Source organism: Varanus komodoensis, unplaced genomic scaffold, assembly GCF_004798865.1.
Source record: "Varanus komodoensis strain SLA01 unplaced genomic scaffold, ASM479886v1 scaffold39, whole genome shotgun sequence".
Classification (NCBI taxonomy): Eukaryota; Metazoa; Chordata; class Lepidosauria; order Squamata; family Varanidae; genus Varanus; species Varanus komodoensis.
In genome coordinates this window covers 4042864-4057387 of record NW_025335922.1, presented here as the reverse complement: position 1 = coordinate 4057387, position 14524 = coordinate 4042864, and the positions used below count along the sequence as shown (strand labels likewise).

At 42.3% G+C, this 14524-nt stretch overlaps 1 protein-coding gene across 1 annotated transcript in view; it reads right to left on the bottom strand.

Annotated features, from left to right (window-relative positions):
• LARGE1 (LARGE xylosyl- and glucuronyltransferase 1) overlaps positions 1–14524 on the bottom strand; it is a 386604-nt gene that overhangs the window by 39213 nt on the left and 332867 nt on the right. Inside the window, exon 10 of the mRNA XM_044441252.1 lies at positions 9752–9907. Within this exon, the coding sequence (XP_044297187.1) occupies positions 9752–9907 (156 nt within the window). The remainder of the gene's footprint in view (positions 1–9751; positions 9908–14524) is intronic.

The following is a 14524-nucleotide window of genomic DNA, read 5'->3' as shown; positions in this document are numbered from 1 at the left end:
CATTTTCCCCAAAGCACAATTGTCAGCATTTTAAATAAGGCCAGAAATGACTAGATGAAATATCTTAATTTCCTTCCCCTTTCCTTCCCTGAAAAGACATTAACATCTCCCTTATCAGTCCTGCTCATCAGTCTAAGTAGGGATGGTTAAGAGAGCTGTACTGCACCACTCCTTTGAGATATCGTAGTATCTTCTTGTTCCAATTTCACAAATAGCTAAGCTATAAGTTTGTAATTGCAAAGCACCCATTATCTAGGTAGCCACTGAATGATTATCAGCTTACTTCAGGCTTCCAAACTAAAAGGATATAACAACTTAATTATGAGTTATGGGATGGCACTATGGAGTAAATTATTTCACTGATTACAGTAGAGGAATGGGGCAAAGAAAGGCCATTTTTTATGCCCTAATGTTTTATGCAAAATTTTGAACAAGCCAGAAGGAACCCAGTGCAACACACACACGTGTGTGTGTGTATGTGTCTGAGAGAGAAAGGAGAAGAGAGACAGAAAGAGAGCTCCTTCCTCACCCCCTCACAGCTGAAATGTTCTGCTCCAGAACAGGGATGTCCAACTTTGCATTTGGGTTGCACGGCTATTTAGTCTCCTCTTCCTGGGAAACTTCCCTTACTGCACCTAGGCAATTTCCACAGGCAAATTCCATTTCAGTGTTGATCAACCACAACAGAGAGGCTTCAGAGGGGCTTCTGCCCTGAATTGTATGAGCTGTCACAATAAGCAGGAGAAGGCAGTTTAACATCCTGCAGAAATTTTGGCCTGAAACTCCCACCAGCCCTAGTCAGCATAGCAAAAGGTGAGTTGTAGATCAAAACATCTGGATGGCCACATGTTGACCATCTCTGCAGATGTGTATCCTTGTGAATTGGTGCTGTGAAAGCTCTGGAGAAGCCCATGCCTTCCCGACGGAATAAGTAGCAGAACTGTTATAAGCTACTGGCTTAATGTGTGGCCATGTTAAGGATGACACATTTTGCTAAGACACTGCAGGTCCTCACTGCTACAACTAATTAAAGATGCAGCAATCAGCTGTCTAAAAGAAGAAGCCTTCCCCATCTCTCTTTTTCACAACAGGTTTTCTCATGAACCTTTAGGTGCCATCACTACTATTCTTTGAGTGCATGCGGCAGAAAGAGTAGAACACATTGTATCAAACCTACTTTTTAATGTATTTAATTCACTTATAATATTTATATCATGAGCTTTTTCTTGCAAGGAACTTAAAGCAGCTTCCTTGAGCCTCTTTCTCTCCTGTTTGCTAGGTGTGGCTGAGCATCAGTGATGGGCCCAAAGACACTCAGTGAACTTCATGGCTAAGTAGGACTAGAACCCAGCTCTCCCCAGTCCTAGTCAACACTCTAACCACTATATCACACTGGCTCAGGGTGCTATTCCCCTGATATTTGTTCATATGTACAGATTAAGCCACTTGTCTAATCTTTCTATTGTATGTCTGTTATATTCATCTTGACCCAGTTCGGAGGTTCCAATGTGGTAGGATTCTTTTTCTGAAACTGCGGAGCAAATCAACAGTCTCTTCAGTCTCTGCTAAGGTTTTCATGCTTCACCATGGCTTCTGTAGTCATTCACAACCCGGCATTGCCATTTTACTATTGTTGGTATGGAAATACTATAGAGTCACCTGGCAAGAGCAGCTGCGGAAGTGGCTCCTTCTAGCCTTCAGTTTCTGCTATGCTCAGCTCCCTAGCAACCGCTGCATCATTGTTCACTTTATTCCCATTGGCCAAGTGATGCAGCCATCTCCCTTAGTTTACTTTTGGAAACATGACTCTGTCTCCATGTTTACTTTTGGAAATACATGAAATAGTTCAGAAGCACAAAAATACATGAAGGAAGAAGGGAGCAATTGTGGTGAAATGGTTTATTTTCACTTAATAAAAATCTCTATGGGGCTGGAGCGGCTGGGAAGCACCACAGACATGCAGGTACGCTTGGGGAGGGAAAAGGAGAACGCTGCTCAGGGCCAATCAGGAGGGCACTTCCTTATTACCTGAGGCCCACAGGTAATAAGGAAGGAGATGTTGCTCATGGGGGTGGTAGGATGCATGGCGAGGCTGGGAGGACTGAATGCGGAGTGTGGAAACTGTACTGCCCAGGCAACTGCATGACTGTTCGACCAGTAAGTTGGGGCAAAAATCTGTGCACTATGGAAACAGCATAGTGTTTGCCATGTTGTGTGAATCCAGTCAAGCTCAGATTCAATCCATGCACTGAAGAATGGAAGGTTAGGCAAACCACACCTGTCACATATTAATGTTGTGTTTCCTCATAAAGCTTGGATAATCCAGGGCATCCCAGGTAGGTCACGTGTAGGCAAATCCGCTTAGCATACAGGATTGCACTGAAACTGCTGCTGTATTCCAGGGAGCACGTTCAGGCACAAACAGGAGCTAGTTTTGTACAGCGAGGTTTTTTATTTTCACCTTAAAGAAAACCCCCACTGCTGGTAAATAAATTTAAAAAGTGGGTGGGGGAGGGAGGGGGCAGGAAGAGTGCACTTGCCCCATTTCAAAACCGGTTTGTTGAACAGCAGCATGTTTGTATGCTTTGAGCCAGTATAGTATAGCAAGATCTGCAAAGCTGCAGCTAAATTGTGAATATTGTCGTTTTAATTAGCATGCTTCACATTTAATTTGCCTTAACACACTTCGTGACAAGCCATATGTCAGACTCTTTCTGTGATATTCTGATCTGAGAATTGCTAATTTCAACTATGGCTGTATCCGGATATAAGCAATGAATTAAGAAGTGTGTAAAAAGGTAACATATTCACATTTCTTGCTGTATATAAAGCATCATTAATAAGATAGGACTGCCCATACGATATATTTACGTGAGGCCAGTTTGCTGTCCGTGCAATAAACTGAAAAGTAATATGATACATTTCATGTGCTGTCTACATTTTGACTGCTAGAGTCCCTGTCTTCTACTATAATTGGGCTTCTATAGACCATTTTGAGTCTTTCAAACTTCTGCAAGCAATTGCTTTGCAGGTTTTTTTTAAGCACAAGCTATTCAGAATTATTGGCTGGAATCAAAGACCTGAATAGCCAGACTAGATCTATATATTCAAGGCAGCTTGGGTTCTCCATTGCAATTTTTATGGCCAGTCTTCTGCTGGAAGTGGGGACAGAGCTGGGGAATCAAATTCCCACCAAGTTCAAGGATACACTGAAAATCATAGAGATGGTCTGACTTGACAGATTATCCATGCCTTGGTTGCAGCACATATAGACTATTGCAGTGTGCTCTACATGGGTCTGTTCCTAAGGAAAGTCTGCAGTGCACTTCACATGGAGGACTTGCAGAAGTTGCCAATGGCTTTCTGGGTTCAATTAAAGATATTGGTTTTAACCTTTAAAGCCCTAAATTGCTTAGGACCTGGTTAGCTAAGGGACTGCTTGTTTGCCGGGAACTCCTCTGTGACTATTAAAATCTTCTGAAGAGGCCCTCTTGAGAGCATCACTGCCTACAGAAAACTGTTTATTAGAGACACATAAAAAGGATTTTTCCCTGTGTCATTCACAAACTGTAGAATGTGCTCCTCCAAGCACTGCAATTGGCCCCATTCTTTTGGCTTTTAAAATTTTAGCCTTTTAAATGTATGTCTTTAAATTATGCAGTTATTTAATGGTTTTACTGTTTACTGTTTTTACTGTTCTTTATTTTTACTTTTAAGGTCCTGTTGATTTAAATTGTGCATCCCTTGATGGCTCTTTTGCATATAAGGTGGGATTTAAATGTTAAGAACATGAAAATAAATGACTTTTGATTTGGGCTGTAGGTATCTTCCAACCAAGCATAGCATTGGCTTCCCAGAAGAATTGTGCTCCAAGGGCCAGCCTACTATGGGCGACCTTCTGCTTTATAATACTCCAGTATGTAATGACTACTGAAGCTGGCAACAGCAGCTGTTCTGAAATACAAAGCGTATGTAGCCTGAGGAGCCTGTCCGCATGGACCTAACCGTGAGATAAAGCCTGTCCTAAATGGAAAGTCTCATCTTTCACATGCTTGGTAACTTCTTATTTCTTTTGTAGTAAATCGAAACTTCAATCAGGCAAAGAAAAGTCCCTTCTCCAAATCTCATAAGAATACCAGGCATCGTTCTTCTCCTGACTTGTTAAATTCTCTTGTGAGTCAGAGCTGCTCTGACTGCTATAGAATAACATGGTTCCCTCTTTTGAAAGTAGGATTGTTATTAATTCCTGTGGGAGACCACTGTTTTTTCCATGTGAGCCTAGGGTGGTTAGATACAAAAAGGAGAAGGTTTCCAGACCTCTAATAGTTATATTGAAATGGGAGTGTTGGCAGGTGTGGTATTTGTCAGGGCAAGCTGAGTCTTCCAGAATTCTTTTGCGCAACTATTACAGGCCCATGAACTCTGCTCTCCCGTTAGTGTTTCTGCTTTCAACCCAGCTTAATTATAGTGCTTCCTGTAGTTACAGAATATTATCTCCGAGCAGAAAACTCATACATGAGAATATGCTGTAATTTGCACACACAAAGTTCCTCTGATGTTTCTTTTTCAGCTAGCTGAAAAGCTACGCAACTTCTGCAGCTCTTCCCACCAATTTAAGGAATAGCTCTGTAGGTGGGGAAAAGAGTCTCCTTGCCCATGTACAGAGAGATGCTGGAGTCTGGTCAGTTTATATTGACTTACATGACTTCTGAAGTGCTATGATTTCTGAATTTTTAAGTATGAGGGCAACAAGTGTGACCCTGGAATGTGCCAAAGAATTCAGAAATACTTATAAAACAGCTTTAAAAAGCCAGTCTTCACTTAGGAAACACTATTCCAAAGAAATTCAGGGGAGCCATTTGTATCATGGAGATGCCAAAATGTTCCAAGAAGAGGGTCCATATGTATGTTTTCCCACTGGCATGCAGAGACTAATTGCAGTACCATTTTTGTCTTGTCAACCATGCACTTTCAGGCATGGCACTTACTGGTCAGGACATACTGTAGAAATGGTCTCACCAGTGTTTAGTGTCCCTGTTTTTCCCTGCCCTTGCCCCCAGGCTGCCACATTTTCACTTCTGTCTGTTCTGAGTTGCCCCCCCAGCCCAGCATGAAGTCAGAAGATGAACTGTGCACTTCCCATATTTACATACTGCAGAGTTGGTCAGTCTTGTCTGTGTCTCATGCTTTGGAGGGAACTGGAATGAATTAACATGTATGAGTTACCCCATTCAGCACTAATGGCTCACCATAACCCACAGTGCTCAGAGCAGTGGTTTAAAAATGCTAGTATTACAAGCAGAGAAAAAATGTATCAGAGAAGAAACAACAATATGCTGGAAAAAGAATAAAATACTTGAGGAATACGTTACTTTTTATACAGGCAGGAAACAAGGCGCGTAAGGCAAACAGTATAAATCTAATTTATGCTCTTTGTAATGTCTCTTCTTAGCACTACTGTGTTGTAATGAGGCCAAAGCATAACTGAGGGCAGTATAAAAACCCTATTGAACTCCATTAGGTATTTAACAGATATTTGCATTCCAAACAAGTTCTCTTAATTACAAATTAAATTCTAAATGCAATACCTCTAATAACATGAGGTTGCTAAGTTGTAATAGCCTACATATTGCAACAACCCCTTGAGGGTGAATTCTGACACAGCCAGATTGAAAGTGACAGGCGCAAGCCATTGATCTTGTAAACAATGAAAGCTACCATACAACTAGCCCTCAAATGATCACAGGCAGAGCTGTTTAAATCCTGTTCTTCAGTCTTCCTTTGCGGATTGCTGCCCTGCCCATTGGGCAAATGTAATTTCCCCCTCCTGGTACCAGAACGATGAACAGTGCCAAGCTGTTAATTCAGGGGAACTGGCACTATCCTTCCTAGAAGTCTCCTTATTGGTTGGCATCAGCACTGTGGAGTGGATTTATTTATCCTTCCTGCCCCCACTCACCAATGTAATCATTTGTGACTTGGACATATGAAAGAGGGTAGAATGTGTTCAGTAAATGCCACGACCTTCTCTCTCTTCGTCTTTACCCACACCTAGTAAAATGGCTGTGCCTTGCCCAGGGATGAGGAATCTTTCTCTGCAGAAATGGCTGATCTGGAAGTAGCAGCAATTAATGACATGAGTGAGACAGGTCAGAGGAAGACTATTCACAGGAAACAGTGAGCAGTGGAGGGGGGTGGCTGGTGGTTGCTTTTAGATCATCCAAATGTCTAGGACCTCTAAGCAAAGGGTATCCAAAATCTTTCAGGTTCAACAGAAGGCCAGTACAAGAGAATGGTATGCTGGGTATTTAAAGTCGTAAGAACACACAATCAGTCCCAATGATGTATGGGGTGGGGGGCAATTACCTCCCATATCTGGGAATTTTCCTTTGTGCCCCTTTCTCTTGGGAACTTTTGTGTTCTAGGGTCAGAGGCAATCTAAACTGAGTAGGCACAAGAATAGAGACTTGGACTTCATGGTTCTTGCCTTGACGTCACAGACCAGGCTCCTCTCCATGTTGCCAGTGGAGAATGTCTGTGACTACAGAGCAAGAGGGAAACTGCTTTGCCACAGAGATTTGCTCAGGGTGAGCCACACCTCCAAATTAATGGAATTTGCCCTGGGAACAAAAAACATACAAAGCAGAAACTTGCCATTGTTTTCAGCCATCTGGTGATCCATGAAGATCAACCATGGTCCAAGAGAAATGACAAGTGCCTTCTAAAATGTGGTACTGGTTAGGAGCCTTATCAAATAAGAAGTGGACATGTGGGGAAAGCTTAAGTTGGCAGAACATGTTAGTAATTTATAAGAACACCTACAAAAAACCCTTTTGGAATGTGATAGCCTTTATTTCTCTAAACAAAGGACCAGGGAATAGTGACAAAACACTGCAGCTGTATCTGGAGAATAGGCCTTCACTCCATAGCAATGTAAATACCTAGAAGTGGTGCAACAGCAACCACAGACTAATACAAAGCCAGCCATGGCATGTCCTTTGGCTATATTTCACCATGCACTAAGAAATGGACAGACATTTCCCACAGGCACCTCTTGGTAATCTTGTCTGCATTCCATGCTATATCTCAGGAAAGCACTACACACTCTAGGCAGCAGCCAATGCTGTGCCTGCACTAGCGGGATGCATAGCTAGTGCAACGGAAAGTGAGCAGCCCCTGAAGCAACCAGACATGAATAGAAATGCTAGGTTCTGGAACAGGGTAGATGGGAGCTCTACTGACCTCAGGATTCTGGGAACCAGCATTGCCATTTGTTTCTAGGGCTGCTTAGAGGAAGCTGTTTGTTCTGTGAACAGCTGGTTCCATGGGCACAACAGAAGGAGCAGAGGATCAGCAGTAATATTGGCCACTGACCCATGGTTAAGTGGGTTGGCTGTTGTAAAACAGTTCCAGCACACAACGTTTCCCCTCTTCCTCCTCTACAGTAGACCTGATCCAATGTTGTGACATCATGCTATTTTGTGTGCTCCCCTTCCACTATTCCATCTCACACGCTTCTGCTGGCAGCAAAGCATCTCATAACCAATACAACTTGCTGTGGGAGAGGATGGACAGGCCTTGACATGGGGAGAGTACATTGCACTAAAGCCATGTAATATTCAGAATGTAAGGATGCCCATGATGAATCAGAGCAAAAGTTCATCTAGTCTAGTATTTAATTTCCAAAGGTGGTCAGCCAGACACATCTGGCAAGCTTACAGCTTAACCTTCCTCACAGGGTTACCATGGGTGTAACAACCAACAGTTAAAATATCATTAATGTTTATGCATTTGTTGTATTCATATCCCACCTTTTCTTGCAAAAACAAACAAACAAACAAGGAAGCTTACACAGTTCTTCTCCTATCCATTTTAACCTCACAAAAACTCAGTTAGCTCAAGGCCACTTAGTGACTTCATGGCCGAATGGAGATTAGAACTTGAAGCCAAAGTCCAGCACTCTAACCACCAAGCCATGCTGCCAGTAAGATCTAATATCCACATTTGCTATACAGATAATGAAGAATTTGCGGAAGTCCACACACATTTTGGGAACATTCCAAAGGATCTTCCTTCCTTGTTAACTTGCTAACAGTTATGGAATTTTCTTAGTGTTGCTTTCCAGAAGCCAATTTACATACATCATGTAGAAATACTTCCTCTAACATTTTGACAAATTGGATACTGGGTACACAAAATAACACACCTATATAAAAATATTCTTGCATTTAAATGAACAGGACCACTTCATCTGAGGGACATGAATTGCAAGTTTTGTTCTGCCTGTCCTGAAAACTGCTATTATATTTTATAAGTACATGCAAAGAGGAAGAAATCGGCATAGAGCTATTATTGAGGAAAACTACCTGTAATTTCGCACAATTTCACACAATAATTGCACCTTCAAATGCTTCCCTTTTTATGGCTTGCCATATATATGCAGAAATACTAGGATATGAAGCGAAGCAAAAAATGTAAGTGGCATTAGTTCTGTATCTTTATCATTTCATCATCACAAACATTTCTGCTGCATCTCTACCCTAGAAAAGTGTTCCGAGCTCAATGACAGAATGAATGCTCTCGCTGTAGAATGATTCAGGTTCAGCTCTTGCCATCCTCAATTAAATGGGTCTTGGGTATCAGAGCTGAAATGGCAAAGACACCTGCCAGGTTCAAACCATGAGGAGCTTGCCCATTCAAGGAGGCCATCCTGGGCTAGACAGAGCAGTAAGGCGATTCAGGATAAGACAAATATACCACCTTCCCCAGTTTGTGCCCTCCAGAAATGTTGGATGACAATGCCCAGCTGTCTTGGTCGTTGGTCATGCTGGCTGGCACTGAAGGGAACTGTGGTCCAAAAGGCCTGGAAGGCACAATACTGGAGAAGGCTGGTGCCAAGAAATCTCTCTCTGTGTGTAGAGCAGCCTATACATTGCTGTCAGGCCACCTTTGTGCTGTCTCTGGCTTCAAAGTCAAAGCAAAACCTTCACTAACTGGGCTGAATGAATTCAGCTGAGTACTGTTGAGAACTCTCTGCCCTCTCCCTGCAGGACACCCGGCCAGACTGCTTCCAGCTAGTTTGTGACTAGCTAATAGGGATCACCTAAGACTTGTTAAAGGCTCTGGGAGATAAAACCAGGGAAGGCAGGGAGAAATGTCTGCATTTTTGTTTGCTTTTATTTTGTCCTATTCAAGGTTTGCTTTGGATAGTTCACTTTCTGAAATTCTGTTTTTCTGAAGACCTGTTCCATGGATACATATTGACAAGTTTAATCTGTTTTGTTATTTTGTCCTGTAAGTAGTATTTCCAAACCTTGACCTGTTTCTTTTGCATGTGTGATTCCCCTTTCCCTTTTTGTTAACAAACTTACCTATTGTAACTAAATGTCCCAAAACTTCTGCTTGGTCACATGCTACAGTTCTTTCTACAGGCTTGTGAATAGACAAGGGTGAAGCTGAAACCCTGTTTCCTAAGCCTTCAAATCTGGGAGTCCCTGGTTCAGGCGAAGTTGGATGCAAGCGGTGGTGGGAGTTTACCTTGTTAGGTTGGTGTTCAACTTGAGCAACCATTTGTCCTTGTCCTTGCTGCTGGGAATTGGGGTACTCCTCACTTCTCTTCACAGCTGATATATGCACTAACATAGAATAGACGAACCTGCAACTTTTCATCTGCAGACTTTGAACCCAAGTTGAGCTGGCTGTGCAAGCCAAAAACACCCTGCCACTTTAAGCCACAATGCTTCTGACTTACATTTTCACTGTTGACATCAGCCTCACTGGGGCATCCAAAGAGCTCCCGCCTCAGCAAGTTCCCATCATACTCTAGGAAAGTCAGGTAGAGGTTGCGGAAAAACTCTACGTGCTTGTTCTTCACTCTCAGCTTTTTGGGGGAGTTCCAGTGGATCACCTAGGACAGAAACAAAGCAGGAATCCAGTCATCAAACTACAACCTCATCTGTCTGCCAAACTTTTTTTTTTTTTTTTTTGCCACTGTTATAATTTCACATTCTCTTTTCTTAATGCTGGAACAGTAAGGAAAACTTGGTGAAGAATGTTTAGGGGCTCCATTTCTTTTAAGAAGCTGCAGAAATTTAATCACAGAAAAACTTATCTGCCAAACTGGGATGTAACTGCATCGAGTGAAAAGTTAAGTGTAACCCAAAGGCTTCTAAAATGTGATGCATAAGTGAAACATCTTGTTAGTTTCAACAGCTTAGATATGACTTTTTCCTGAAGTTACTGGGCTATTTAAAAGGTCCACATCCCCTCCTCCCTATGCAAATCAAGAAGCTGCTGCTCATCCTACTTTGGCAATATAAAGGGAGATCATAATAGGGTGAGAATTAAAAGCCCAAGGAAAAAGCAGTGAGGATCGAAAAGTGACAGATTGGAACAAATCCATTTTATGGAGATTACATTTTAGACATAAATGGATTCTTTGTTTCAAGCATTAACTTCTATGAATTTCAAAGAGATCCAGACATGCATGCAAGGGGGAAAGAAGACAGAGGATTTTGTTGGGAATTCTTCCAAACTGGGAATTCAGAAGGCTTTGTAGATCCATTAAAGAAATTACACATAGGGGAGGAGGCACTCCAGGCAGCAAATGATTTCTGCTCCCCTGGTCGTCAAGTGCTGAGCAAGCAGGGCTGCAGAGCTTTGTACGCTTCCTTCTGGCAGTTCTTTTAGCTAATATAAAAACATCTTCCTCAGGCAATGACACTAAACCATTGGGGAGTTTCAGAGGGCTGACCATGAAGTGAGAACCAGCTCAACTGCTGAGAAATCAAACTACATAAACAAGCAGAACATGTAAAAAACAAATAAGGATGCAATCCTGCACATGTTTACACAGAAAAAAAACTCCCAACGATGGCTTTTTCTTGACTAAGCATACACAGGATTGCACCTTTAATCAAATTGCCTTGAACTGTTTAGAACCAGCCCTCAAACACGCAGAACAAGAAGTTGGCTGTAATAAAAAGTGTTCCTTTTGTTTATGTGAGGTTTTAGCTCCAAAAGATGAATTCTCTCTACAGTGCAGCAGCATCTTTGTTAAAATATAGTGAAATTGTTTGTTACCAGTGTGAACTATATTCAGATCCTTCAACAAGTGTCATCTCTGGACTGACTTTCTTTTCTGAGCCCTTTGCATTAAATATAAAAAATAGAGTGCAAAAGCATTGCTAAAATGAGCTTGCCATTCTCAGTGGAAGCAGAAAATAAGTTAATGAGAGCCATAAAAGCACAAACCCTTACACTCCAGCTAAAGCCTTTTAGAGGGATGTGCTTTTGGCTAAATGGCAGAAGATAGGATTATTGATCATTATTGTTGTGTATGTAACCAGTACAGCAAAAAGGAAAATGGACAAAGGAAAAAGTAAGGAAACAGCTATCATTGTTGGCTGTTGCCTTCCAAACTTCACAATGATTTTCTCTTGAAACTTCCTCTGCACATCTTGTCTGCCCACCACAAATTCTCAATCTGGAATTCTGAATTGTATCACTTGTCATTTGCTAATTATGCACAAAGTATCTTTCCTAAAATCAGTCTTCTGAATGAGCAATTTCCTGTTACTTGAACCCACTAGACTTTACTTCTGCCAAAAAAAAAAAAAAATCCAGCCAGTAATTTGGTGCCTAGGCTGTTCATACATTGCCAAAAAGAAGAGATGCATTACCAAAAGGATGCAAATTTGCATAAAACTGGCATATGCTAACTCAAATTTAGAAATCACCATGCTTTAAATGGGCATATATCTCTTCATAGTGGGAATGTCTAGGAGCTGGTGACCTGAAGGCCTGCCAAGGTGGACAGACAACGCCAAGGCTGCTCTTCCTCCTGATGGGTCTTTAAATGCACTTGTACTGGGCAGCTCTTTCAACAGGAGACTCCTTCAAAAAGAGGACTGCTTCAGAGGACAGTACCCTCAGGCACACGGCTGCACTATTAATTTGTTCAGGGCTTTGGACACATTTGGCTGGTCTCCATTATGCTTGCCCAAAGCAGCCAGCATTAAAGTATGTGAGAATGATGTTATTAAAATAAAGGTCTGCATGAGCCCTCATTGTTTTGCATCTACAGGGTAGAGCTAGGACCCTTCTTCCTGAACTTGAAACTACAACAGATAGGTTTGATTTGAAGCCTGGGGAACAGTGATGCATTTTGAAGGGTAAACACTCATCATGATGATCCCCATAGTCAGCTCTGTTGCTCTATATCAACCAACTAGTTCTAGCAGTTTTTATCTCTAGCCTGAGCAGGTCTTTTTTAAACCTAATGGATCTTCATGACCCAATCAAGGTCAAGGTACCCCCAAAACACTTTGCATAACAAAAGGGAATGGCAGATCATCACTGGGAAATTCTATCCTCCACCCCCGCTCCTCTAGAAGCTCAGCTCAAAGGGAAGAGAAAATTCTGATGGGTTGGCAGGTGATATCAGCATCACTGCTAATAAAAAATATGCTGACAGTGTGACTCTGTAAGTTTGGCTTCAGTACTGCTGGAGAGTGATGGAGTAATGCATATCCTTGAGGACCAAGGATGGTCTCTGTAAACATGAGGTCCAAATTCTGTCAGAGATAAGCAGTGGAACCATGGCCTCTCAGACCTGTGGATGGATCATGGCAACTTTGAGCCTAGGCAACTCTGTTCATCAATTACCCAGGCAGCTGAAAATTGAAATTTATTTGCACATCCAAAAGTGAATGAGCATCAAGGACTTGCTGTTTATGATTTGATCAGAGCTGAGTTGTATCTCAGGAGTCTGCATGTGAACAGATGTCAAAAGAGCCTGGAACATGTTAAAGGAAATGTGAATGGAACTGATTAGTATCCAAATTTATTTTTTCTATAATGGATACTCCGAGGTGAGCATGGTTAAAGGACAGGAGGAAACAAACCCAACAGAAGCATAGTATTTAGATGTGATATATTTTATATAATTTAAAAAGCTGATCCCAAGTTAACCCATTCCAGTATTTCATTCAATATGGCAAAATATAAACAAAAGATACCAGCTTCTACAAACACAATTTGTGACCTAGCACTAGTAAAGTTACAGGATACATGAAGAAAAAAGTCAGGATAACACAGCTGCTGCAGAATCATTCAGTGCTTGGTGTGTTGAGTTGGAACAAGATAGAGCAAGTGATCTGTTCACAGAAAGATAGCTAGGAAAGGCAGTCTATTCCCTTGGGTAGAGATGGACTTGCAGAATATGTAGGTTGACTTCAACCACTGGGATCCAAAAGGCTATTTTGAGTAATCCCAAGGGTCTGTGTCTACCCAGATTTTTTTCAAATTTATTTCAATATTAGACCTTTCTGCCATATAAGAAACAGAAGTCCAAACTAGCTTTGTGGTTCTTTGTGGAGTTAGCTTTATGGAGTTAGCTTTGTGGTTCTTTGAATCTTGGCACACACTCCTGTTTAATCTTTGTAACTTTGAATGGGTTACATGAAGAATGGAAGAAATACTTGTACATTTATTAAATATACCACCTCACAGGTTCTTGGGTTGAACTCAAGTGCAATGCAAGGGTATCTCCCAATTCCCAGATGCATTTATCTACAACTCAATGGGTTGCAGGACAGCAGCTTATTGGAAACCAATACACATAATTACATCCTAATACCACTGAAGTCAATGATATGTCTAAGCATTTGAAGCTCAACAAGCCACATTTGAATTTTAACTTAATCTTTCTGTCTTGATCTCATAACCCTTTTTATACATAAATGCTCAAATATGGATTAGAGGAGCAGTAGACCACCTGGTAACCTTCAGTTGATTTGGATGCAACTCCCATAATTGCTGACCATTGGAATGAAACTGATTATCTGGACCCATTTCAGTCTGGCTTCAGACCCGGGTATGGTACTGAATCTGCCTTGGTCGCCCTGTACGATGACAGGGGGAGTGCGTCCCTGTTGGTTCTCCTGGACCTACCATCGACCATGGTATCCTTCTGGATAGGCTAGCGGGATTGGGGGTCGGAGGCACTGCTTTGCAGTGGTTCCGCTCCTATCTCAATGGCCGGTTTCAGAAGGTGGTGCTGGGGGACTATGGCTCTGCACCATGGCAGCTATGCCATGGGGTACCGCAGGGGTCCATTTTGTCCCCTTTGCTGTTCAACATCTACATAAAACCGCTGGGAGAGGTCATCAGGAGGTGTGAGCTGCGGAATCATCAGTACACTGATGATACCCAGCTCAACCTCTCGTTTTCCACCAATCCAGGTGAGGCAGTAGCTGTACTGAACCGGTGCTTGGCCGAGGTAATGGGCTGGATGAGGGCCAATAAACTGAAGCTCAATCCAGACAAGACGGAGGTCCTGTTGGTTGGCGGATCGGGCTTCGGAGAGGGTGAATTGAACTTAGTCCTGAATGAGGTTGCACTCCCTCTTAGGGACAAGGTCTGCAGCCTGGGAGTGCTCCTCGACCCGGAGCTTTCATTGGAAGCTCAGGTGACAGCAGTGGCGAGGAGCGCTTTCCTTCAGCTTCGGCTGATTCAGCAGCTG